General features: G+C 41.4%; 1 protein-coding gene across 1 annotated transcript in view; it reads left to right on the forward strand.

The window, feature by feature from the left end:
- Nucleotides 1-26,513, forward strand: part of UMODL1 (uromodulin like 1) — a 76,067-nt gene that overhangs the window by 34,758 nt on the left and 14,796 nt on the right. Inside the window, exons 5-14 of the mRNA XM_056858408.1 lie at nucleotides 5,171-5,363; nucleotides 7,912-8,019; nucleotides 13,755-14,009; nucleotides 14,449-14,561; nucleotides 16,000-16,219; nucleotides 20,647-20,784; nucleotides 21,246-21,887; nucleotides 23,404-23,661; nucleotides 24,061-24,173; nucleotides 25,810-26,023. Of these exons, the coding sequence (XP_056714386.1) occupies nucleotides 5,171-5,363; nucleotides 7,912-8,019; nucleotides 13,755-14,009; nucleotides 14,449-14,561; nucleotides 16,000-16,219; nucleotides 20,647-20,784; nucleotides 21,246-21,887; nucleotides 23,404-23,661; nucleotides 24,061-24,173; nucleotides 25,810-26,023 (2,254 nt within the window). The remainder of the gene's footprint in view (nucleotides 1-5,170; nucleotides 5,364-7,911; nucleotides 8,020-13,754; nucleotides 14,010-14,448; nucleotides 14,562-15,999; nucleotides 16,220-20,646; nucleotides 20,785-21,245; nucleotides 21,888-23,403; nucleotides 23,662-24,060; nucleotides 24,174-25,809; nucleotides 26,024-26,513) is intronic.

Here is a 26,513-nt window from a genome sequence, read left to right on the forward strand (position 1 = left end):
TCCTCAGTGGAACAGGCTTCCTCAGGAGGTGGTAAGCTCTCCTTCCCTGCAGATTTTAAAGCAAAGGCTAGATGGCCATCTGTCAGCAATGCTGATTCTATGAACTTAGGCAGTTCATGAGAGGGAGGGCACCTTGGCCATCTTCTGGGCATGGAGTAGGGGGTCACTGGGGGTGTGTGGGGGAGGTAGTTGTGAATTTCCTGCATTGTGCAGGGGGTTGGACTAGATGACCCTGGTGGTCCCTTCCAACTCTATGATTCTATGATATGGATGACAGGAACAGTACCTCCCTTGCCCTACAAGCAAGCTTGGGCAAGTTCCTTATCTCTGCAAGGCAACCGCCTCCTAGTCTCAGTATGGTGAACTCAGAAAAGCTTCTGGAATTCTGCTCCTTGAAGGAAAAACTCCCTCTCTTTGGGGGAGCAGGGCCATGGGGGGAATTGCGAGGATTCAGGAGGTTCCAGTGAATGGGCTGCAGCTCTCAGGTGAAGGTGGCGGGGTGTGTGTGTGTGTGTGATCCTCCCAATCCTTTTACCCTGTGCAGAAGGCACACAACGCACACCCTGCTTCTCTTTGTGCAGCTGGGATTCTTGCAGCCTCTGTTTTGGGCTGCCAAGAAAACTTTGCTCTGGGAATCAAGATACTTCTGCATGGGAGGTTTTGACTTGAATTTGCCACTCTGTAGATGCATATTTTTCCATTGCCGTGAATGTTGAGACCTCTTGTTTTCCAGTTTTGAGAATTCGGGTGGGGAAGATGTGCATCCGGAGAGCAGCAAATCCTAGGCAAGACCTCCCATGAGGGAGGTACCAATTTATCGGTATATCGCTATTTTATCGGGGAGAAATAAATTAAAAAAGGACGACATAGTCCTTAGCGAGATCTCCATCAACGGAAAACAGGCTTTTTCGAGGGTGGCCGCCGTGCCCCGCGCATGTGTGGGATGACAGAGGGCAGGGAAAGAGGTGGGTTAATGGCTGTGGGAGGAACACCGTTGAGATAACCCAGCCCCATTGGAGCAAAGTTCTGCACGTTGGGATATCACTGCATAATTCTAGGCTCCAATCAACATTGGACTTTCTCATTTGATTCGGTTCCGTTAATAAGCATTTTAAAAGGTGGATTTTAAAAAAGAGCTTTGAGGGAGCAGCAAATTCATCCGTGCATAAATGGCCTTATTCTTTAATATGCTACAAGACTCCAGTTTATTTTTGCCGCAGCAGGCTAACATTACTACCTTCTGGAATTCTTATCAGAGCATAAACAGAATTTGTTACCGCCACCTACTGGACAAAGAACTAATCACAGCTCCAGAATCTAAATTCCCTAGTCATATAAAAATTAACTCTGCCCCATTGCTCCCTTTTGGAAAATTGCTTCAGCAAAAAAAAATAAACAGAAATCAGTGATACTGAGCTAATATAATGTTATAATCAAAATCTTCCTTTCTGTGCCATATTTAGAACAGTCCTTAAGTATATGGTCAATGGCCTACTCTACAAAGGATGCACAGGAAAGCCCAGTCTTATACTGTCCAATATGATTGAGGTTAGGGCATAAGTCATAGTGTCTCATAATCTACCTAATTAAGGCCGCTCCACTTACTTGCCTTAAAGACCCCAGAAACTTCAATATGCAAGTAAATTCCAAAAGTCTCCTTTTAGTTGTTTTATTTTGCCAATACATTTACTAGATTTGCCAAGCACAGACTGGCAACCAGTGGGAGGCTGGGCTGGGAGACATGGGAAGTGGCATGATGTAACTTCTATGGAAAACCAGGAAGTGACATTACGCCTCTCTAGGAATCACCAGAAACTCTTTGACAAAACAAGAGCATTTCCAGCGATTCCTAGAGAGGATTGATTCCTAGAGAGGTTTCCCCTGAAAGTCATGCCATCCATCCGATGGACATTTTTAAATATATTTTTTCACCCACTGCCATGTGGAATGGTGGTGGGAAATGGAAGCTGTGGGCAGGGTATTGGCAGCCCTGACGTCTACCATGCTTTTCTAATTCTGCTTTTAATAACATCATTTTCTTCTGATTTCCTCAGAAAGCAAGACCATATTTATAATAGCTCAAGGGGGGAACCTACAAGGACTTGGGTTGAGCTAATCCTGGAGATTTGGGCCAGAACCTGAGGAAGGTGGAGTTTGAGGTGGAGAGGGAGCTCAGCAGAGATGTGATGCCATAGGGTTTGTCATCTGAAGCTGCCATTTGCTCTAGGGAAATTGATCTCTGTAGTCTGTGTGTGTTAAGTGCCGTCAAGTCGCTTCCAACTCATGGCGACCCATATGCGTCGAACAGCTTCGGACTTTCCTTTTGCATCTATTCATGTCAACCACTGAACGTCCTTTCGGCTTTAGTCCAATCGCATCATTAAGAACAGCGCTACTCGTACTTGTCCTCTGCTCTACCCCAGTAGCAGATTGAGTGCCATCCGACCTGGGGGTCCCATCTTCCAGCACTATATCTTTTTTCAATTTGGATTGTCTCATCATAGGGTTTTCAAGGTAAAGGTTGGTCAGAAGTGGTTTACCAGTGCCTTCTTCTGCACAGTACTAACCAGAGTTAGCCGTAGTGGCACTGCCGTTGTCTACGAAAGATCTTCCGCCAGTGTCACCTTCCACTACTGCTGCTGCCCAGTAGCTAACCTTCAGGGATTCCTCTACCCCCATCCCCATTGGAACTGCCTGTTCTCTTCTGCGGATGTGGCCATTGATCCCTTAAGGGGGTGGATGCATCTTTGTCTGGTGTCTCAGCTGTGACCATTCCGTCTTGAGTGACTCTGCTAGGAGTTTAGTCTCTTGATAGAGTCTAGACCCCTTATGGTATTGCTCTCAGCTTCCCTGACACTCACAAACCCCCTCACCACGTTAAGGTGTGCATCCAGAAGGGGCTCTGTAGTCTAGAGATCAGTTATACTTCTGGAGGTTGGCAACCTATATGATCTCTTCATTTTCCACTATATCCCCTTCCTCACACTATTTCCTCCTCACCTACTCCTGGCAGACCCCCATATCCTCTTCACTGCCTATCAACTAACCTCTCTTTTATCTCCTCCCCCAGTCTTCAACTTTATTTGCTGCTTATTTACTTCAGTTATACCCACCTTTCTCCCCTATAGATACCTAAAGCAGTTTACATCATTCTTCTCCGTTTTATCCTCACTGCAACTCTGTTGCCATTTATTCATGGAAGGCTTTGCATTGGATTTCTCACTCTATAGATGCACATTTTCCCCATCTGAATTCTCAAAACTCTGCATGGCAGCTTATTGTTGAGTTTTGAGAATATGGATGGGGAAAAAGTGCATCTAAAGAGTGGCAAATCCAATGCAAAACCTTCCATGAATAAAAGATGAGCCTGGGAGAGAGTGACGGTCTCAAGGTCACCCAGCAAACTTCCATGGCATAGTATGGTTTGAAGAAAAAAGAAAAGGGGAATGAAACCCAATCTAAAATACAAAAGCTGGGCACCCAAGGTTGGGTGGCATAAATAAAATAAATTCATAGTGAAAATATAATTTATTTAAGGCGCTATGTCAAGATAGGAGCCCCGTGGCTCAGAGTGGTAAGCTGCAGTAATGCAGTCCAAAGCTAGGGAAGGCACTGGCAAACCACCCCGTAAACAAAGTCTGCCTAGAAAATGTCAGGATGTGACTTCGCCCCATGGGTCGAGAATGACCCAGTGTTTGCACAGGGGACCTTTACCTTTTTTTTAATGTCAAGATAAAAATTATTTTTAAAAAATAGTTAAAACAGCACAATGGCATTTCCTAAGGTTGATATACTGTAACCACATGCCAGATGCATTTTGGCCTATTTGGCCTTCCTCAGTGGTCAATTGAAACCCATGTAAAACATACACATATATTTACAGATATATAAACATATCCAGACAATTATATATCAGACCAGGCATTTTTATCTTGACATAATGCCTTAAATAAATTATATTTTCACAATGAATTTATTTTATTTATCCCAACCTTGGGTACCCAGATAGTGTGGTTTGAAGCTGGGTCTCCCACATCCTAGTCTAACAATTTAACTGCTACCCACACTGTTTTCCCCCTCCCCTCCCCCCCCACCAGCCTCTACCTGGGAAAACTATGGCCCAGTTTTATGGAGCCAACCTCCAAGCTGAGCCCAGTTGTGCAGTGGGGAACCTGCTGGGACTTGTGGGGGGGGGCACCTCACTTTCCCCTGTGTCCCTCTCCTCACAGCATTTCCTCTTTCCCTCATCTCAGCATATCCTCACTTTTCCTGCTTCTTTTTCTCCTTCCCATCTTCAGCTATATTTATTTATTTCAGCTATATTTGTGTGTACAGTGCAGTTCCGCAGAATGGGGACCAAAAGCTGTTTATTTCATTCTCCTTTCCTCCACTGTATCCTCACTACAACCCTGTGAGGTGAGTTAGATTGAGTCTGTGTAACTGGCCCAAGGTCACTCAATGAACTTCCACAGAAAAATTAGGATTCAAGTGTGGATCTCCCAGATCCTAGTCTGAAACTTTGCCTACTATACTACAGTAGTTTTCGTGGGATGGCTGCTACTGAATAGTAGCAAGTAACTGGGCCAGAGTGAGTCATGAAAGTCTGGTGGTAGCAAGTTCCTCAATGGTTGCTGGTAGACCTGCAATGAGTCGCCCAAAGGCAAAAACAGCCCTGGAAAGGGCCCTGCTGTCTTCCCCTGCCGATTACTGACAAAACCAGGTTTGAACTCTGGCAATACTGTTGTGGTTGTCTAGCAATAGCCACTGAGGGCATTCGTTTTTTTAAAGCTACAGGTGATTTTTCTATTGTTTTAGGGGGTTCTAACCTACGAATGTATTTTTAAGATTTTAGATTTTTCTGCAAACCTGCGGCATTTTTCAGGTTTGTAGAAAGACCTGTTTTGCCTTTTCATGGCTTCAACATCTGGATTTTGGTATCCACAGATTAGGCCATGTTGAGAATTAGATATGTTGATTACATTGTAGTTCTGGCTATTCAAATTTCAAAGTTTCGTAACACGTTCCCAAAGGAAATGACTTAAACCTCATGTCATTTCATTTACTGAATTATTGTGATTAAATACTTCTTCTCTTTTCTACTTTGTTTAATACTGATGAATGTATAACATATTAAAAAGTGTTGTAACATATAAGAGTATCTTTTTTATAGATTACTGGAGCGTTGTGGCCCTTAAATGTCTCAATGTACCATATCCAGACTACACAAGCAGAACCCTATGCTGAGACATTAGCATCTCAGGTCCTGATTGGCTTGCAGCAGCCTATTCCATTGGTGAACCTGTCTTCTTCGTTGAAGGACATTGTGATGCGAGTGTCTGAAGTTATCGACACAGATGTACAAGGTAATTTTTTTCAAATACTACCTTTATACATGATTTAGTTCTTTAGAAATGTAGCCCTGTAAGAGACACTTTGTAAACAGGAGAAACTGCAGTCTATAATCTGGAGATAAATTTTTAACCTGCAAGGCAGCTTTGCACAAGAAAAACCCTCCTCCTTACAGAAAATTTTATGAATCCCCTAAACAATTTGTTATGGTTTAAGAATGCACATGTATCTCTCACAGCATAAAATATTGGAGAAGACATCACCAGTAGTGGCTTTCTACTGCATAAAATAGACTTGGAGTTCAGATGCAGTGGTATAATCTCAGACAATCTCAAAATTACTCTAAATGTACATTGTGATTTTGGAATCTGGCCTTGCATATTCTTTATAAATAATATCAAAACTGAGATGCTTGTAAGGTATCTTCTAAAACTTATTTCAAAAGATGTAAATAGATGTTCTTTATACTCAATGCTTGCTCCAACCAAGAGATTTGTATTAACCTAGGAAGTTCTCATAAGTGTATCTCCAAGACTAAATACATGGATGCACATTCCAGCCAATCTTCCAAAGAGTGTAATGGTAGGAAACACTGGTCAAATGTGCTTTATTTCTAAAATTTGTATCCTGCCCTTGTGGACATAACAGCCTCCCACCAGCAGATAAAGACTTCCTTGTTTCATCTGGCATTCCCTCAGGGATCCTTCCTTCCTGAAACATGTCTTAATTATTTCCTTCTAGTGTTTGTGTATGTGGTTTACTTTTGGTTTTACTAATGTATTTTTAATCTGTTAGCAGCCTTGGTGTATTTGATGAAGGCAGAAAGGTGGGATATACATTTTGTAAATAAAATAAAACAAGCTCTTGAAGTAATTTATTTATTTTAGATTTAGATTCAGTTTTTTTATCCTGCCCTCTATCCCAGCCGAAGCCTTGCTCAGGGCGGCTAACATCAGTGGTCTAAAAAAAAATCAGGAAATCAGGAGACCTTTATTGGCATAATACAATCTGCACAGTGGTCTAAATATATAATAAAACAATCGATTCAATACAATAATTAATTTAAAACCGATAATTCCACATTAAAAACAACATCAATGGTGCTCAATTTTAACCAGCAGGACTTTGGCTGACCTGAAAGGCAATCAGGCTCCCCGCTAGGATGGTAGGAAGAGTGTAGGAGGAGGTAGGGAGGCCAGCTTCGAGGTAAACCGTTACTGCCCTCAACCATAGGCCTGGGGGAACATCTCGGTCATACAGGCCTTGCAGAACTGCAATAGGTCCCACAGGGCCTGGCAACCCTAAGGCCAGGGCCAAGACCAAAAAAACTCTGATTCTGGTTGAGGACAGCCGGGCACCTCTTGTGCTGGGGAAGACCAGTAGGTGGGCATCAGCTGAGTGTAATTCACAATAAAATCAGTTTAAAGCCAAATAAATGCACAGGAGAAAAACGGGGGGGGGAGGGGGGAGGCGATTGTCAGCATCCTGATGTGCTGACTTCACTTTTGGCATGACTGGAACCAATGTCAGAGTTGTGACATCATGACATCGCCAGCCAGGTTTGCTCCCCGCCCCCCAGTAAGTCTCCCGCTGGTTGCTAGCCCCGTGCTGGCTGCCCTAGGGAATATATATAACTAAAATATATATAACTGAAATGCAAAAGAGCAGGAGAAATTTTAAAACATAACAACCTATTGCTCCAAAAGCCCTTTGCGGGGTGAAGTGATACTGACACAAAGCAAGTGTAGGTGTAATAAAAAAAACCTAAGTAACTGCTCACCTGACCCTGACCTGGATGGCCCAGGCTAGGCTGATCTCGTCAGATCTCAGAAGCTAAGCAGGATCAGCCCTGGTTAGTATTTGGATGGGAGACCACCAAGGAATACCAGGGTTGCTGTGCAGAGGAAGGCACTGGCAAACCACCTCTGTTAGTCTCTTGCCATGAAAACCCCCCCAAAAAGGGGTCGCCATAAGTCGGCTGCGACTTGACGGCACTCCACACACACATAACTGCTCACAAGTGGTCTGTTGGCATGATCTATGTAATGTCTAAAATGAAAATATATGGAAAATTGTGGGGATTGCCAAGATGCATTTTCACTGCAATCTTCCTACAAACCACATTTTTATTTAAACTTAGACTAAAATAAATGGAAAACCTTAAAAAATGTAATGCCTGCATTAGCTGTATGTGGACAAAATAATACATTCCACAGAGTGGGCACCACCATTGAAAAGGCATGCCTGCATTTTACTGCCTTCACTTCCAACGGCTACTGCATTCAGACTCAGGCGTTCCATGATTACCGGCGCTTGCCAGAGACTGCATAAACAAAAGATTACCTCAAATCAAATATGTTTATCAGCGTTTATGCTTAAATATAGCTGACCAGTCTGAGAAGTAAAATAAATGTCAATAATTTCTCTTTTGTAAGACAAACTTTCATTCAAAAAATGTTAAATGAGGTCATCATTGTTTTAATATTCACTGTACAGTTAAAGGAACCATTTTTAAAGAAGCAAAGTTATAAGAATACTAAATTTCTTCCTTTCTTTCCAAAGTCTTAGATTCAGCAAATATTCTGTTTAAAACTAGCAATACTTCTGCTCAGGTGACGAATTTAACATGTGCATCACGAAAAAATGGCAGATCAATAGATTCTAAATGCCGTAAGTTATCATTTCTTTTTAAAACCTTCTTTGATTTTAAATCTGTTTTGTGTATACTCTGTGCACCTTGTAAACAGGAAATATATCCAAAACACACATAGAAAGACATTTTATATCTATCCTGAGGACTGTTGGAGCTGTCATGTCTACAGTGACAGCAGGGCTGTTGAAAAGAACCTGCCAACCACTGCAGAACTCCTTTTCCCCAGAACAGTTTACTTCCGTTTAAGTACAATGGGAACTATTTTGAATGCAGATTTATCAGGTCCTCTGAGGATGGATTCACATATGCTTGTAGTTCACTTGATTTTTCATCACCCACCTGCTTCAGGCTTAATGACAGGCAGCTGAATGTGTGAACAGGCTTCACTGAAAAATAATTGAATTTGGTGACATGAACACATTTTCTGTCATGACATATTTTACACATATAAATCATCACTTGATGTTATTGTTAGCAAATATGTATCTGTGAACTGGCACTGATATGGTGGTTGAGGGGACAAGAAGTGCCGCTGGCTCTAACAGCCATAAGTTGTTGTGAGGATGAGTAAGATAAGGATGGTGAAGCTCTTTCCAATTTTTTCAAGTTGTTTCATTGTGGAAGTCCATGTGGTACTCAGCCTGGGGAATGTTTCAACAGGCTCTTATACTGTAGTTCAGCAACACACGGACTTTATATTTAAGGTATTTCCAAAGTGTGCTACTGAAGAATCTTACCTTTGTGTTAGCATGTGAAACTTTTAATTCAGCATGTTATGTGTGGCCATTTAAAAACAGATTAGCCTTCAACACAGAGCACAATATATTCCCTTGGGGACATCTTACTCCAACAAAATGTTCTTTGGGAAATGTTAGGTTTCTACAAATGAAGTTCACTAGCTGATGTATGTTATGAATTGTTTGTTGCTACCCATATAGTCTTAAGAGCTTGTGTAATTGCTTGTTGTAAATGTAGCCATTTCTTTTAGCACACTCACCCAGGAGATCTATATTTGTATGAATGAATAAAATGAAACTGTTGAATATTTATCTCTTTCTGAAACATGGTAAACAGCTTTTATGCAGTTTAATTATAACCCTATGAAGTTATTAATAATGTTTGAATCACAGATCTCAGAATTCTGCGTTATTGTGATTGTATAAAGTGCTGTCAAGTCACAGCCAATTTATGGCAACCCATTAGAGTTTTTTCAAGACGGGACTAACAGAGGTGGTTTGCCATTGCCTTCCTCTGCATAACAACCTTGGTATTCCTTGGTGGTCTCCCATCCAAATACTAACCAGGGGTGACCTTCTTAGCTGAGATCTAACAAGATTGGGCTAGCCTGGGCCATCCAGGTCATTGAGATTACACCACAGCGTGGTATAGTGGTTAAGAGCGGTGGTTTGGAGTAGTGGACTCTGATCTGGAGAACCAGGTTTGATTCCCCACTCCTACACATGAAGCCAGCTGGGTGACCTTGGGACAGTCATGCTCTCTCAGCCCCACTACCTCACAGGGTGTCTGTTGTGGGGAGGGGAGGGGAAGGTGATTGTAAGCCAATGTCAGGCATGGCCTGAGAAAAGGATGTTGTGGTTTCTCCAGGTGCTGGCCAAGGCCAGCTCTAGCCCTGCAAACAATGTGTTTTGACTGGACTCTGTGGGAATGCTGGTAGAATCCTACCTCCCTGACAGCTCCTGGGAGGGGTTTGCCATGCCATCCAGCTCTACCCTGATTTGCCCTATGCTCTTTCATATATGCCCTGTACCGTGCTTATAGTTTTCATTAGTGTCCATTTGACTCTTAGCTTCTACAGATGTCTGTTTATGGGATTATCATGGGACTAGAGCTGACAGCCAGTTTGATTCTGCCTTAAGCGGTAGAGAAAGTCGGCATATAAAAACCAACTCTTCTTCTTCTTCTTCCTTAAAATACACATGTGTGCATGTATACACATGCATGCATACACAGATAGAGAGCATATACATTTAATCTAGAAATGCAGACATATTAATTTGTTGACAATACTCTATGGATCTATTTGGACAAGAATGCTGCTTAATCTAAGAACTACTTTTCTAATTTAAAAAAATGATCTAGGAGTGTATTTTTAATAAATTGTGTGGAAAGTAACAACCATTCGGTTCCTATGTGGTTTGTGGAACTTGCTATTCTTGTGTCTTTTTCAGATGTAGTAATACATTTTCCCCCCTCTTTCCCTGAGTAATACAAAGCTCCAGGGCAGCTTTATAGGGACAATCATTCCAGAACCAGTTGCTGGGTTATTTTGTTGCATACACATTAAGCACCATTGAAACTAAAAAGATTTTGTGGACAGTTTCTTTTGGAGGACATAGCCAAGGAAACTTACAGTGTTTTGTAGTATATTTCTATTTACAAATATATAGATTGAACAGATCAGTAGCAAGAAGGCTCACAGGCAGGCGGTACTATTCCCCAAACAGGTTTAGTCCCAAGGCAAAAGCAGCCACTCTGAGGCTCTCTTGTTCACTTTTCATGACTGTGCCCCTAAGCAATCTGAAAGGTCAGCTGTTACCCTGACCATTCAACCCTCAGGGCCAACAGCAATGAACCCCACAATTCCCCCATGCACATGGAAGCCATCCTGGGGCATAAGGGGCATGGGGCACACTTTTGTAAACAAATACAATCCTGACAGGGTGCTTTGCACACTCTCACCCTTAGGAGTTGATATGGGAAGGGGTACCCCGACACACTGTTATCGCCCTTGTTGTTTACTACCTGTATAAAGCCCCTTAATGAAATTGTCTGAAAGTTTGGAGTAGGTTGCCATTCATATGCTGATGACACCAAGCTAAATATTACTCTAAATAAGCCCCCAGCTGCTGTTGTCTCTGTTCTGGCCTACTGCCTGAATGCAGTAGTGAAGTGGCTGAGGGAGAAGTTGAATCCAGTTAAGACAGAGGTGATGCTGGCTGGAAGGGCCACTGCATTAAACAGGGTTGTTCTTCCTGCCATCAATGTTGTGCAGCCTTTGCTGAAAGACTTTGTTAAGAGCTTGGGAGTCTTGCTGGATCCTGCTCTCCTATTCGAGAAACAGGTCTCCTATTCAAGAAACAGCAAAACATTCTAGTTAGGAAGTTGGCTCCCATTTGCAGATACCTGATCTGGCCATACTGATCTATGCTTCAGCAGCCTTGAGGCAAGATTACTGTAATTTACTCTACATGGGGCTACCCTTGAAGACAATTTGGAAACTGTGGTTGGTGTAAATGCAGCAGCCTATTTGTTATCTCGGGGTAGCCAGCGGGACCATGTCACTCTTATTCGGAGGTCCCATCACTGGCAGCTGATTCGCTTCCAGACCCAGTGCAAGGCGTTGGGGCTCACTTTTAAAGTCCTTCATGACCTGGATCCCACATACTGGAAGGACCCTCCATGTTCTTATGCAGGAGTTTCTTTCTTCTCAGCAAGGTCAGTGATCAGTTCCTTCATTGTCTAAGACTAACAGTGCAATCCTAAGTGCCGTCCAAAGGGGCATTTTTGCCGGCACCAGGCCACTTCAGCTGGTGCCAGGGAGTGGCACAGCAGCGCCATGGATGGGATTCAGTGCAGCCGCTACGGCAGTGTACTTCCAGCGCAGGGGCTTGAGCTGGCGCCAAAGGGGGTGATCCTGGGGGCGGGGCTGACATTAGTCAGCTCCTTGAGCTTTTTTGCCCTGGGAATGCCCCCTTTTGCCGGTGCCAACTTACACCAGCATAGCTGGTGGCGCAGCTCATGGAACTCATACAGCAGTTTCACAGGCTTGGGGGAATTTTCCTGGTCGATGCTGTAAGTAACCCCCTTTGAATTGCACTGAATTTCAGCAAAACTCTGGGCTCAAGCCTTTTCAATGGCTTCCCCATGCCTCAGGAATAATCTCCCAGAAGAGGCTGGGGGGCACCTACCCTTTTGAATTTCTGGTGAGGCTGAAGAACAGAGCCGTTTCAGAGAGCTTTTACACCAGCCTGGGCAAAGGGGAAATACCCTGCTGGAGAGGCACAGGGTGTTTTTAGATTGGTATTAAACATTTTTATATTTGTTGGTTTAATGTTTGTTTTATCAATTTTTTCTACACTGCCTTGGGTCCTGAGATGCTCAGGAGAAAGGTGGTAATAGAAAACATTTTTTAAAAAATACAATGTGAGGGCAATTTTTACCTACCCACCACTATGTGTGTGCTAAGCTGACACCCGATTGAATTGAATGGGACAGTTCACTTGAGTTCCCAGTTTCATTCCATTTATTTATTTTAAACATTTCTGTGCCACCCTTCCACCCAAGGTGGCAAACAACAAAACAGTAAAACATTTCAACATTAAAACCGCATTTAAAATAAAGTATATATAAAACAATTTAATAAAATACACTTAACACCATAACCAGAGAGAAGGGCCAATAACAGGAGACAATTCTAGAGGGAGACAGTCAAATCTTCCTGGGGAAGGAATTTCAAAGATTTGGTGCCATGACAGAGAAGGCCCTTTCTTGGGTTGCCACCCATCTATCCACAGATGGGGGGGGTACCCAAAGCAGGGCCTCCAAAGATGACAAGAGAGGACAGGCAAGTTCATTTGGGAGAAGGCAGTCCTTACGGTATGTGGGCCCCAAACCATGTAGGGCTTTAAAGGTCAATACCAGCCCCTTGGATATGGCCCAGAAACTAATTGGGAGCGATTGTAGCTGGAAGAAGACTGGAGTAATATGGTCCTTACAACCCATTCTAGTCAATATTCTGGTTGCAGCATCCTGTACCAACGGTAGCTTCGAAACCGTCTTCAAGGGCAACTCCATAGACCACAAATGCATGAAGGAGAACATGTAATCTTCTAGATTGGGATTAAGGCTATTAAGGACTGGTGAACACACTTGTGTTCTTGAGTCTTTTTAACAAAGGTGGACTATAAATGTGTGTGTGTGTGTAAAGTGCCGTCAAGTCGCAGCCGACTTATGCCGACCCCTTTTTGGGGTTTTCATGGCAAGAGACTAACAGAGGTGGTTTGCCAGGGCCTTCCTCTGCACAGCAGCCCTGGTATTCCTTGGTGGTCTCCCATCCAAATACTAACCAGGGCTGACCCTGCTTAGCTTCTGAGATCTGATGAGATAAGGCTAGCCTGGGCCACAATGGGTGGTATTTTCTAGTAACTGTCTGTGCCTTCTTAGGAGGCTTGTATTACACAGAGAATTGTTGACAAAACAAAATTAAAAATACCAGCATAAAAGGAAAATGAATGATTTATAACTCATGTACTATTTTATTCTATGTGTATACAGTGTTAAGAGAGGGGTTGAGTGTAACCTGCTTAGAGCCTCTGAGACTGGAGATGCTAAAATGTGAAAGGATGAATAAATAGGATTCACATCATAGCTAGAGAGTAAACTCTTTTATCAAAAGGACACTTTATCTGTCGGGCAGCCCATTGCTGAGGGAGAGGGTGGAGCCTGTGGCTGGAGGCAGCACTGCCGCGGCAGTGCAGGGAGGCCAGCGTGAGCATCCCAATGTCGGCATCTGTGCCACTCTTTGTGGCACAAGCAGCATGGACACCGGCGCAAGCGGCACGGACGCTGGTGCAAGCAACTGGATGCCAGCGCCGGCCCTTGTGTGCCTCCTGAGGACTTTTGCCCTCCCAGCTCAGGAATGGGCTGTAAATGCACCATAAATAATTCAAATTATTCCTTTAAGTAAATGTGCTTTTCTGTTGTGATAAGTCTCTTGTGTATGCTATTGCAGTTCCCTCGGCCATTAAGGAACACAGGATCTTCAGTGTTACTCACAGCAGTTTTGAAGTGTCTTGGAGCGTAGAGCCTTTGCTGAACCATACCTTCCAAGTAGAAGTGTACAAAGGCAAGGAGTTGATTCAAGGAATGGAAACTACCAATATGACACTGGATGTGTTTGGACTGGAAGCAGGCGTAATGTACATTGTGAAGATCAGCTATGAAGCTTGTGATAAAAACATTGTATCACATAGAAATGTGAAGACTGGTACCTATCATCTTACAAGTGCTGTCCTCCCTTTAACAGGCATCCATGTCTCCCCATTCCACCTCAATCCTATTTTGCTGGCAATGATCTTTAGTGATTTGAAATTAAATAACAGTTGGATGCAAATGTTCTATTTTTGGGCTAGGTAACATTATCCCTATATAAGACTTCCTAATTTGGATTTAATTGATCCTACTTCACCAGATTGTCCCTAATACCATGTTCATATTCTTGATAAGGCCTTCAATTGTATTATAGCACCTCCTTTCAACCCCCTTTGAGGAAGCAACATAGATTTACATAGATGTAACGTCTTTTATCTTAATGGTTAAATTTCCCTCATAGTATAGATTAATATTTTATTCTAATGATATAACATTTGTGGCTTGATTAATCCATCTGATCCACTGTATCACTCTTTTAATATTGTGCCTTTTAGATGCTTTGATATTTGGTATTACAATAAGGATCCTGAACTATAACTTCACCGAGCAGTTCTTAAACACAAGCACCAGAGAATACCAGAGATTTTTCAGCATTTTGATGACAGAGGTAAGGCTAAAACTTTTACCCATGTGAAACCATGAATTAAGCTTTACATGATGCAACAGTTTATCATGTACCAATTCTTAATAAACAATGTGACTGAATAGAAAATTGGCCTAAGAAGTTTCAAAAAGCACCTTTTGTTTTTTGCCACTACTAGAGATGAACACTCAGTTTTTAAAACAGCTGTGCTGTCACACAGTTCCTGGGTATGCAGGTTTCCCCATTAGATCCACAGATCTGTTACTTCCATTAAATCAGAAGCTGAAACCCTTGGCAACCTCTCTGGCCTTGTCTTGTGCCTCTACCAACAGCCTGATGGGCAGGCATCGGCGGCTGAAGCTTTTTACAGCATGCAACATTTATTATCTATCCATTTCTGGCCACTGTTCAAGCCACAGCTACACCGCTCTGTTAAAAAACTGGCAAGCCTAGTGGGTAGATGAGCTCCCTCTGTGTTTTGGAAGCCCCACGCAATTGATGGAGTGCTGGATCAGATAATAAGACCTATGTAAATACAAAAAGTAAAAATGTGTTATTATGCAGAACTTAGAAGTACATTTCTTCATGGCCTTTAAATGTTGGCTTCTATCTGTGCAATACAGAATTTCATTTAACCTCAAGGTTGCCAACCTCCAGGTGGTGGCTGGAGATCTCCCACTATTACAACTGATCAGTTCCCCTGGAGAAAATGGTTGCTTTGGCAATTGGACTCTATGGCATTATACTTCATGGAAGTCCCTCCCCTCCCCAATTCTGCCCTCCTTAGGCTCCACTCCCAAATCTCCAGGTATTTCCCAACCCAGAGCTGGCGCTGTATTCATCCTGTCAGGATAACTCTGTGGACTTCAGATTCTGTATTCATGAAAGGTAATCACATGGAAAGAGGCACATATGAATTAGAATGCTTTTACTGGGTTCATTGTTAATTCACTATTAATTTATGCACTATTCCTACTAAATTGTTACCTTTCTTTTCAGTGTGAGGCATTGAAAGGTACTAAGGTAGACACTGCTGAATTAATGCAAGGGCCAGGCTGCTTGAAAATACCTAACTTAATCACTCTATTTTAGAGATTTTTTTTGTGAATTTTGTGAATACACTTTTCCGCATTGATAATCCTGGCTACTTGAGTAGTTCAAAGGTGACTGTAATTTTATCCTTAGCAATCATCTGTCATACTTATGATACAATTATTGCTAACTGATGCCTGTTTTGTGTCAGTAGTGTAAAAGTATCATATAAATAGCAGAAAAGAAACAAATCAGGAACGCTGGTAACAAAATGGGAGAAATTAAAAGGTTCACAATACAAACATATGAAACAAAAAAGAACTAATATTCTAATAATGAATATGAAAATGAAGACAAGTCAAGGAGAATTAAATGCAATGCATGTCTACTTAGATGCTGGAATAGTAATATTTCTCTCATTTGTTTTCAGATTGAAAAATCGTTTCCTACAAATATGTTTGCATTGTACAAGATGGGGAAACTGAAAGTACAAACGGACTCTATTAAAGCTGGAAGTATTATTGTGAGGCTAAAAATGATAATAGAAGACCCCCAATTTCCAAAAGACTTGTCTGTGTTTGACCCCATGGTTTCGTCCCTTCACAAAAGTTCTGTCCTTCATGTTGACCCACGGAGCTCTGTAGTGGAAGGTAGGCTGCTTGATTTGATAACTCAGTTACATGAGTTATGGAAATACGTTGCAGAGGAAAATCGTGTAAATTGTGAATAAGTCTTACAGTGAGTTGGATCTTAAGAACTATGAGTGGAAAGTGGATGTTTCTCCGGCTCCTGCAGCTCCTGCCGTAGTGCCTCTGTGCTTCTCAACAGCCCCTTCTGAAGGCCTAGAGCAGGGGTCCCCAACCTTTTTGAGTCTACGGGCACCTTTGGAATTGTGACATGGCATGGTGGGTACAGCTGTTGCCAGAGGCAGAGCCAGCCCCAAAATGGCTGCTGTTGCTTACCTTCAGTCACACAGTGAAGATCCTTGTGCTGAGGTGGCAGCTGCTGCTAAAGCAACATTGAACAAAATCTGCACAGCTGGTCAAATCTCCAGCAGTCAATCAGCAGCCTTGCTGGGCAAAAGCCCTACCTGGCCCCGCCCACTCCCTGTAGGGTTGCCAGATCCCTCTTCACCACCTGCGGGAGGTTTTGGGGGGGAGCCTGAGGATTGGAGGGTTTGGGGAGGGGAGGGACTTCAATGCCATTGAGTCCAATTGCCAACACTCCCATTTTCTCCAGGGGAACTGATCTCTATCGGCTGGAGATTAATTGTAATAGCAGGAGATCTCCAGGTACTACCTGGAGGTTGGCAACCCTAACTTCCTAAAAAACACTTGGTGGGCACCAGGAAAGGTGTCAGTGGGCACCATGGTGCCCACGAGCGTCACCTTGGGGACCCCTGGCTGAGAGGTTTTGTGAGGGACTACCCTCCCCATTTGCGACTTCTGCCATCATGACTCACCCCTTCCCAGTGCTGCACGTGCTCTTTTTTTTTTTTTGGATTAATAGCAATCTTTATTCAGGAATGATGATTATTGGTAAAGAGGATTTTTTAAAAATAGAATTTTTATTGACAAGAAAAAATTTAACAATAGAGAAATTACAAGAAAAAGAAAAAAAGATTTAAACAAAATTAAAACAAATTAACAGAAAAACGAAAGGTAATATAAAATTGAAAGTGAGAGTCCCTTTCCCTCCCTCGTGTTATGTGCCCGCCCACCCCCCATTGTGACTTCTGGAGAAGTACCCCTTAGCTTTATATAATCCATTATTTATTTAGTTGCCCTTTACTACAATATTTTATTTACAACTCTTTCACAATCTCCGTAAAATCAATCTTTGCCGTGTTAGCCCAGTGTACAAAGGTCTTATGCCAGTCTCTTTTAAACTCTTCTACATCATTTCCATGTAGACTATTAGTTAATTTGGCCATTTGTACAAAATAAAATATTTTATCTCTCCAGTCCTTTAAAAGAAGCCTAGTTTCTCCCTTCCAGGTTTTAGCTATTGTTATTCTTGCAGCCACAAAACTATAATGGCAAATTATCTTGTCTGCCTTCTCCATTCCTTTTGGTAACAGGCCTATTAGGCAGAGTTCCGGTTCCAGTTTTATGTTCCCGTAAATCAAATTGTTAGTTTCTCTTATAACCTTTTCCCAATTTTTTAAAACTAATTTACAGCTCCACCAAGCATGGAAAAATGTGCCCTTTTGTTCTTTACATCTCCAACATTTGTCAGAAATAGATTTGTCAATTTTGGCCAGTATCTCTGGGGTTATATACCATCTGTAAAACATCTTGTACATATTCTCTCTTATACTACTAGCAATTGTAAATTTAAATTCTTTTTTCCAAAGTCTTTCCCAATCTTCCAGATGAATATTATGTCCTATATCTGTTGCCCATGCTTTCATGACCTTTTTAACTCTCTCTTGTTCTAGGTTGTAATCTAATATCAGTTGATACATTTTGGAGATCAAACCTTTATTTTCCGATTCTAATATTATCTCCAAAGTTGATTTCTTTTCTATAAACCCTAACCTTTGATCTTTTTGAAATATATCATTTCATTGGAAATATTTAAACCAATCTAAAATACCTAATTCTTCCTTACTCTTTAATTTCTATTGGCTGTTTTCATACTGTACATATTCCCTATAAGTCTTACAATGAGGGTCCATATTTGGACCTCTTCTTGAAAAAGCCTCCAGGGGTCTAAGCCATCCTGGAGTTTTGGATTCAAAACCTCTCTTATATCTCTTCCAAACTTGTAATAGACTCGCTCTTATAATATGATGCTTAAAATCTTTATTCACCCTATCTTTATCATACCATATATACGCGTGCCAACCAAATATCATATTATATCCTTCTAAATCTAATAATCTGGGGTTTTCTAATGTAATCCATTGTCTTAACCAGACAAAACAAGTCGCTTCATAATACCATCTTAAATCAGGGAGCGCCAAACCCCCTCTATCTTTGGCATCTGTAAGATTTTTATAAGAGATTATATGTCTGCTATTACCCCAGATGAAATTCACCAACACCTTTTTCCACTGTTGGAAAATCTTAGTTCCTTTCAAAATTGGAAAATTCTGAAACAGGAACAACATCTTTTGAAGAACCATCATCTTTATTATGGCAATTCTTCCTAGCCATGATATTGGTAACTTTCCCCAACTTATTAGGTCTTTTTAATTTTTCCCCCATATTTTCACATAATTATTTTGGTATAAATTTATACTACACTTAGTGATCCAAATACCTAAATATTTAATTTTACTCTCTAGTTTGCAGCCTGTTCTTGAAGATAATTCTTGTTGCAGTTTAATTGTAAGGTTTTTCCCAGTGCTGCACCTGCTCTTGTTCCCCCTCCTGTATTGTCATGCCACAGGCACTGTTTCTACACTTCCTGTTTATATAGGGAACCCATTTTATGTATGTACATTGTGATGCATTTCAAACAGGAGCAGGTGCAGACCTATGTAGACAAGGAAAACCGATAGAATAGATAGAACCATATCTGCCACATTTCAAACCTGCTTTTTGTGCTTATTCAGCTGTTAGGATCTGAGATACTAAGGAATTTGAATTGTGCAAGAGTGATATTATTTGAAGTCATGGAATGTAGAACTTAGCAAAGAATTTCTCATTTGGAAAGGACAGGAAAAACCCTAAGAAATATCTCTTTTTCCCCCAGTAGCAAACACCTAGTATTTATTAATAAATTAGTACCAGAAGGCAAGAAATATCTCTAATATGTAAAATGTTTTTTAAAATCCTGACAAAGCCAGAAAAGATATACCAAGGAGGCAGCATATAAAGTTGCATAAGTTGGTGCACAGTATATGGACCTTATGTAGTCATACGTGAATCTTAGATTGCTTGCACAATCCATCCCCCCACTCCAACACTGTGATCTAAATATTTTTCCCCTTTGTGGTGAACCGTAGAATGCCAAAGTACCAAAACTTTGTTCCTCCAGCGCCACCGTTCTCGGCCATCTGCAGGTCTTTTGTTTTTTCAAATGACTCCACCTTTTCTCACTTTTTTCTCACTGCCTCTTATGCCTGGAACTGCCTCCCCAAATACCTGCATGATGCCATTCCCCTCACATTTATTTATTTATTTATTTATTTATTTATTTATTTAAAACATTGTTAATGCTGCATTTCTACCCAATCAGGGTCCAAAAGGCAGCGAACATAAAAAAATTAAAATGTTTGAGGAATTTAAAATACAGTTAAAACTATAACACAGGCCAGTCCCTCTTCACAACGTGCCATTTCTGTGAAGCCTTCAGTTCAAACTCTTGATTCTCATCTGCTACTGAAACTGTTTACATACATTTAAATAAAACAGTTAGTATTTAACTAAATTTATTCCAGCATAAGTTAAAATACATGTAACTGGTATAAATGCTAAGGTAGCCAACCTCTAGCTGGGGCCTGAAGGTCTGGCATTAGAACTAATATCCAGACAACAGAAGGAAGAAGATACGTGACCTCCTGATGTTTTCTGTAATACTAGATGGGTAGGATGTAGGGGTGCCAGGTCCAGGTTAGGAAATACCTGGAGATTTTGGGGGTGGAGCCTGAGGAGGGTGGGGTTTGGTGAGTGGAGGGACATCAATGGGGGCATAATGAGTCCACCTTCTTTTCTCCGGGGGACCTGATCTCTGTTGCCTGGAGATCAGTTATAATAGTGGGAGATCTCCAGCCACCAACTGAAGGTTGGCAACCTTAGTAGGATGGCAATTTGAAATGAGGCCATGGCACGAAGGCTAAGTTTCTGTGATAGATGATCTCATCAGCTCTATTAACCAAAAAGAAAAAAAGAATAAAAAGACACAGCCTTCAGGCTAAGCTAGAGAGTGATCTCTGTCAGGGAAACCTTGCTGGAGTGGGGTGGGGATGATGGTTAGACATCTCTGTTTCTCAGTGCTTCATGCACAATCAACATCATGCTCCTCCACTGGCTGGTTTTTAATGCTGAATCTGATCTTCCATGTAAAGTTGTGTTTGGCTCTGTGAAAATTTGTTTTATTGAATGTTGGGATTTTTTTAAATTTACAGACTGGGATGAATGTACCCGTCCAGCAGAAACTGACTGCTGTGTTTTTGCAGAATGTATCAATACAATAGGTTCGTATATGTGCAGATGCAGGACAACCACAGATGCCAATCCCTCCCGACCTGGGAGGGACTGTGAAGGTAACTAGCAGACTTATATTTCAGTGGAGGGGACCTTTTTTGCCATATTGGAAGGGGTGGTACTTGGTTCATATTTATTATTGATTCTTGTTTATTATTATTAAATATCATTTATTCTTATTGATACAATTTCATTTATTTGTTTGTTTCATTTATAATCCACCTTTCTTCCCAATGCGGACCCAATGTGGTCTCCTATGTCATTCTCCTCTCCTCCATTTTATCCTCACAATAACCCTGTGAGGTGGTTAGTCTGAGAGTGTGTTACTGGCCCACAGTCACCCAGCAAGCTTCCATGGCATGAGTGGGGATTTGAACCTGGGTCTTCCAGATCTTAGTTTTACACTCTAACCGCTATACCACACTGGCTCCAATAACAATAACTGTGTGTATAGTGGGTATTAACAATCTAATACATTTTAAAATTTCTGTTTGTTATATGCAACAATGCTGTAATCCAGGTGAGATTGTAGATCCTGTCACAGAAAGGATACCTATATTTGAATCTGAAGGACTACCTGTGACAAGTGCTGGTACTCTACATGAGGCAGAAATGAGGACTTCTAAGAACCGTGAGGCAGCAGCTATGCCTGTTGTACTGCCAAGTGGCACTCAAGAGCCAAACACATCCACAACAGACAAAATGGCACCAGCATCTCAGAATGTCAGCACTTCTGGGTCTGTCAGCAATAATAACATGCTGAGCATCTCTGAAACACCACCTCAGGTAACAGAGCAGTGGGCCAGCATAACTACACCAAATGAGAACTTAGCTGAACAGAGATCAACTACTCCAGATCAGCATGGCTCTTCTTTGTCAATATTACCTGCAGTATCAAATACCACCGTTTATACTCATGGAAATGGGTCATTAGGAGAAACAAGCACATCTGGTCTCTTACCTGAAGGAATTACTTGGAAAGTTCCAACTTCAGCCCAGTATGTTACAGAACACCCCACAATTCTAAATAATACAATTGATGAGAAAATGGGAACAGACAATAGCTCTTCATCAGAGAAAAAATCACGTTCGCTGCCAGCTTCTTCTGAAGAGCAGTCATGGTCTTCTACCACAATTGGCTCCCCAACCACAAACTGTAGTGGTGAGTATGATTTTATCCCAGAACTTTTCTTATAAGCAACTAGCTAGTATGGAGAGGCACAGGGATAGTGGAACATACAAATACAAAGGAATGGATGTAAGCCTGAATATGCTCGGTACCCATTCAAATCAATAGGATCTAAGTGCACAGTTAAGGACTTAATCATGACCCTTTTCTCTTGATGTCACCCAATCGTTCCTAGATTTATAGAGTGGGTGTCCCCCATCCAGACATGAATTGGCATCAAAATGCATGGGTACCAAAATGGCTGAAGGGCCATAGCTTGAGTGGGGCCCAATGTCCGGAGGGGCTCTCACACACACGCTATGCAGAAAAACCTGCTTTTAAAAAGTCTTTCCTCCTATTGGCCATGGCTGGACATGCCACTGTCTTTAATCTTCTGATTCTGCGTCCAAACAACAAGAACGAAAAATGATAGGAGCAATCTGCACAGACTACAGTTTGATTATAGGTTTTTTGTATGACGTTATTTGGGAGAAAGAAAAGGCTAATGGCTTGGATCCAGCAATGTGTGAAAAAAAATGCAAATGGACTTAGCACAGTTCTGCTTGCGCAAGATCTTCTGCAACATCTAGTGCTTTCCTTCCTATATTTTATGTGTTTGTGTGTAAAGTGCCGTCAAGTCGCAGCCGACTTATGGCGACCCCTTATGGGGTTTTCATGGCAAGAGACTAACAGGTGGTTTGCCAGTGCCTTCCTCTGCATAGCAACCCTGGTATTCCTTAGTGATCTCCCATCCAAATACTAACCAGGGCTGACCCTTCTTAGCTTCTGAGATCTGACGAGATCGGGCTGTACCATGCTGCCTTCCCTCCTTCCTATATCTTATTCTGCCCAGAAATTGTTTGCACAATGTGTTGTGCAGGTAGAAAAATGGCTTGGGATATGCTATGTTTAATGTTACCTAGGATCCTTGCACATGTGGGAATCTTCTGGTGGATCCAAGCCAGTGTTGGTATATGCACAAAACAAATCTGTATATGTGCATGCTGTGCATGCTGACAGCGAATATATCTTCAGTCCACATAAATGAATTAATCAGGTAACTGTTGCTACTGCTTTATAGTTTTCAGGAGACAAAAATTATCTTCTGGGATGACATGAAAGTTTGAGGTTTTCAAGGGAATGAATCCCTTTCTGACTGTGGAGGTCTTAGTTGGAAACTATATTAACACAAGGTGGTGGGCCTTCAAGGAATCATGAGGGAGCAGGTTAAGAAGTTCATGATGTTTTTCACTCTGGAAATAGATGTATCTATTAATCATATTAATTTTGCCTGTAGCTGCCATATATTTAAACAGCTTGTCTTCTGTGAACATAATTCAACATTTGCAGGAGAGATTTCTGGTATGCTCTTAATTTCCACTGGTCTATAGTTTAATTATAAAGGCATTCTAATGAAAGTTAGAGTTGTTGTGTTATGATCCTTTGGAATGGTAATTCTTTGTTTTCCTCCCTTTAAAGTTATAATTTTCCTTTCTCTTCTTCTTCTTAGTGTTCTTTCCAGTTGAAAGGATTGTTTTTTCCAATGTAACCAGTACTGGCTTTCAGGTTGTCTGGACTACAAATTATACACAGGATCCTGCTTTCCTGTTTCTGCTGCTTGTTGGAGAAAAGCTTATACAGGAGTTTAAGACCCAGAACTGCAACCTGACTGTTTCTGGACTAGAACCTGGGGTCCTGTATACTGTTAAAATCAAGACAGAGGTGTGTGAAAAGAACAGTAAACCAGCACAGCGGAAAATAAAGACAGGTAATTGTTTTAGAAGCTCATTTTGTCCTGTTCTGTAAAAATCCATGATGGAAAAGTCAGGGTTGGACAAATGTTTTGAAACCTAAGCCCAGTTTTGGTGCTCAGTATGTCAATGACTTTCCAAGCTTCTTATTCAGAAAGGCAATTGGAACGGAATATAAACTGGGAAAGCCACCATAATTATAGACTTCTTCTTCAACCATGAATTCTGAACATCCTGATTCAAACAGCATTTATATCTGACTTGACACAACTTTTTTTTCTCTATTACTTGAACGTTCTTTTAAATATTATTTTCCCATTAGAGGATTTAGAGACAGCAAGCACTATTTATCTGAAAACTTTGACCTGACTGTAGTCTGACTTCCAATTAATGTTTTTTTTTTCCCAATCCTGCAGCTGCCCAAAAATTTAGTGGAACAGTCAGGATAACAAATCGGAACTATAGTTCAGGGTTCACCAATTCAAGTAGTGAAGAGTACCAAAATTTTACACAGCTGTTTCTCACTGAGGTAAGTTAATACAAAGCTTCAATGTTATATGAAATGGACATGACCAAGAGTTGAACAATTTCAGGGGAAGTGCTTCCCATATTTGGATGCCTTCAGAAGAGAAAACACTGAAGAATGGTATGAGCAAAAAGGCCTTTTCTGCAAGCCAGCAGATCCACTAACCCACATCAGTTCCCCAGAGGGTGAGATATTGTACCCTAAGGCATTTCACCTTCAGGCAACTCACAGCTTGCTCTCAAGGCTTTTCTGCATACTTGACTTATCCTGATTTTCTTGGCAGTCAGTCCACAAACATTGGAATCGGTTCGGACATGGTTCTTCCGCATGTTTGCCCTCCCTCTGTTTTTCATGGTTGTGGAGTCTGGCTTCAATAATGAGGATTTTCAAGGGAGGGTGCTGTCGTCATCTAGTGGCGTCACTAGTGGCGTCACATCACCTCCCTTTTTAAAAAAAGAGCACCAAAATATAGATACATCGCTAGAGCATTGTAACACTAGGCTTAGCAGGTTCTCTGAATTCCCAGCTTTCATTAAAAAAAAAAGTAAGTCTCCTTCCCTCATGGAGATAGATATAAGGAAAAAGGCATAGCTCTGCAAGGGAAGGGGCTAGAGACACCTTTTTTAAAAAAGACAGCTGAGAATTTGGAGAACTTGCTAAGCCTATTGTTAAATGCTCAAGCAATATATCAATATTTTAATGTTGATGCCATTTTTTTAAAAAAAATTGTCTTCAGGATAGGGGGAGGAGAGGGAGCGGCTTGACCACCACAATCCAAAAATCAAAATGTAGGCTGGGAGTAGGTGAGACAAAGAAAACAGACAGAAACATTACGCATGAGAAAAAAGCCCAATTCAGAGTACTGTTACTACACATGCACAACCACCTGCCTCCTCTCCTCAGCTGGAGGGGCTACCTTTTCCATGCCCTCAATCAGGACCAGATTTTTCATCAGACCATCTCCTAACACTTAGCTCCTATTGATGAAAAGTCTACTGCCATTCGATACCATGACAATCCTTTTGTCAAAGGCCCTGACTTCCCGTATAGTGTTACTGTAGGCCAAACCCTACTGATTGATCCATTCTCAGTAACCAGACAGCAAATCTACAATACTGTTTAATGGATGTTACTGTATATTTAATGTGTGTAGTGTAATTTTGAATCTGGGGCATAAACAGCTGCATAATCTGTGACATGAAGGTGAATTCACATTTGCACAGTCATCAGCTGAAGTCTTGGTTTGGAAGTATAAAATCAAAGAGCAGAAGTATAACTTTTGTTTATCCTCACAACTCTGGGAACATCATTTTTCAATACACAAATTTCATATGTTCAGCTGAGAGTCATCAAGTGATGAGAAGTAAAGGGATGTACGTGCCTATGCGAAGCAGCCTTCAAGCTCTTCATTTTAGTGTTCTGTTCCTACCTCTCTCTCTGGTTTTAATTTAAAAAACAACTTTCCTACTCCGGCCATTTTATAGGATCTTTGCTAAAAGAATTGCAGATTATTGTCTTATTTGCCTGATGCAGGATGATTTCACCTTTTTCTGCATTGAATTGTTTACTCACCGTGAATCAAAACATACAACTGAAAGAATCAGCAGTGCACATATTTACATGCTTTTCACTTCAATAGGTCCGCAATCATCTGCCCCTTTACATTCTTCAACAAATGGATGTTGGGACAATTAAACTATTGATAACAAGTGTTTCGAATGGAAGCATAGTGGTAAACTTTGATTTACTGTTAGCAATAGACATGGATGCAGACAATGTTTCCAGAGCTTTCCTTGATGCTTTTCAACACAGCCACTGTTTCATAATTGACAACAGCAGCCTCTCCATACATGGTAAGTTATATCTATCTATCTGTCTGTCTGTCTGTCTGTCCGTCCGTCCGTCCTTGTATTGGGTTTATATATTTGGTTAATAATTTGCCCAGTCATGGAAGCGAGATACTGAGTGCAGTAAAAAACCAATCCTTCCAAGAAGTAAATTGCAAAAAGTAAAACTTACATTTATTCAAGTAGATTCTGTACACATTCTTGTTGCAGTTGATAAAAGAAATAGAAAGCCTAATCTAAGGAATACATTTTCCCTATACAAGTGGCTAGCTAATCCAGCGTCACGTACGGGCAAGTATGATATATTGTTTCTATAGAAGAGACGTGTAGAAACGTCTGCCTCCTTGCAGGTCCATGTGGAAAGGAGGGAGAGACAATGGCTACTGAGAGAGGAGGAGGAGGGGTCAGAGGGCAGTCCCCAGGTCCAGACAAAGAGGAGCATCCCATTCAAGAGATAACACGTACACACTTAGAGTAAATTAGCGCCCCCCAAGGT

Source organism: Euleptes europaea, chromosome 12, assembly GCF_029931775.1.
Source record: "Euleptes europaea isolate rEulEur1 chromosome 12, rEulEur1.hap1, whole genome shotgun sequence".
Classification (NCBI taxonomy): Eukaryota; Metazoa; Chordata; class Lepidosauria; order Squamata; family Sphaerodactylidae; genus Euleptes; species Euleptes europaea.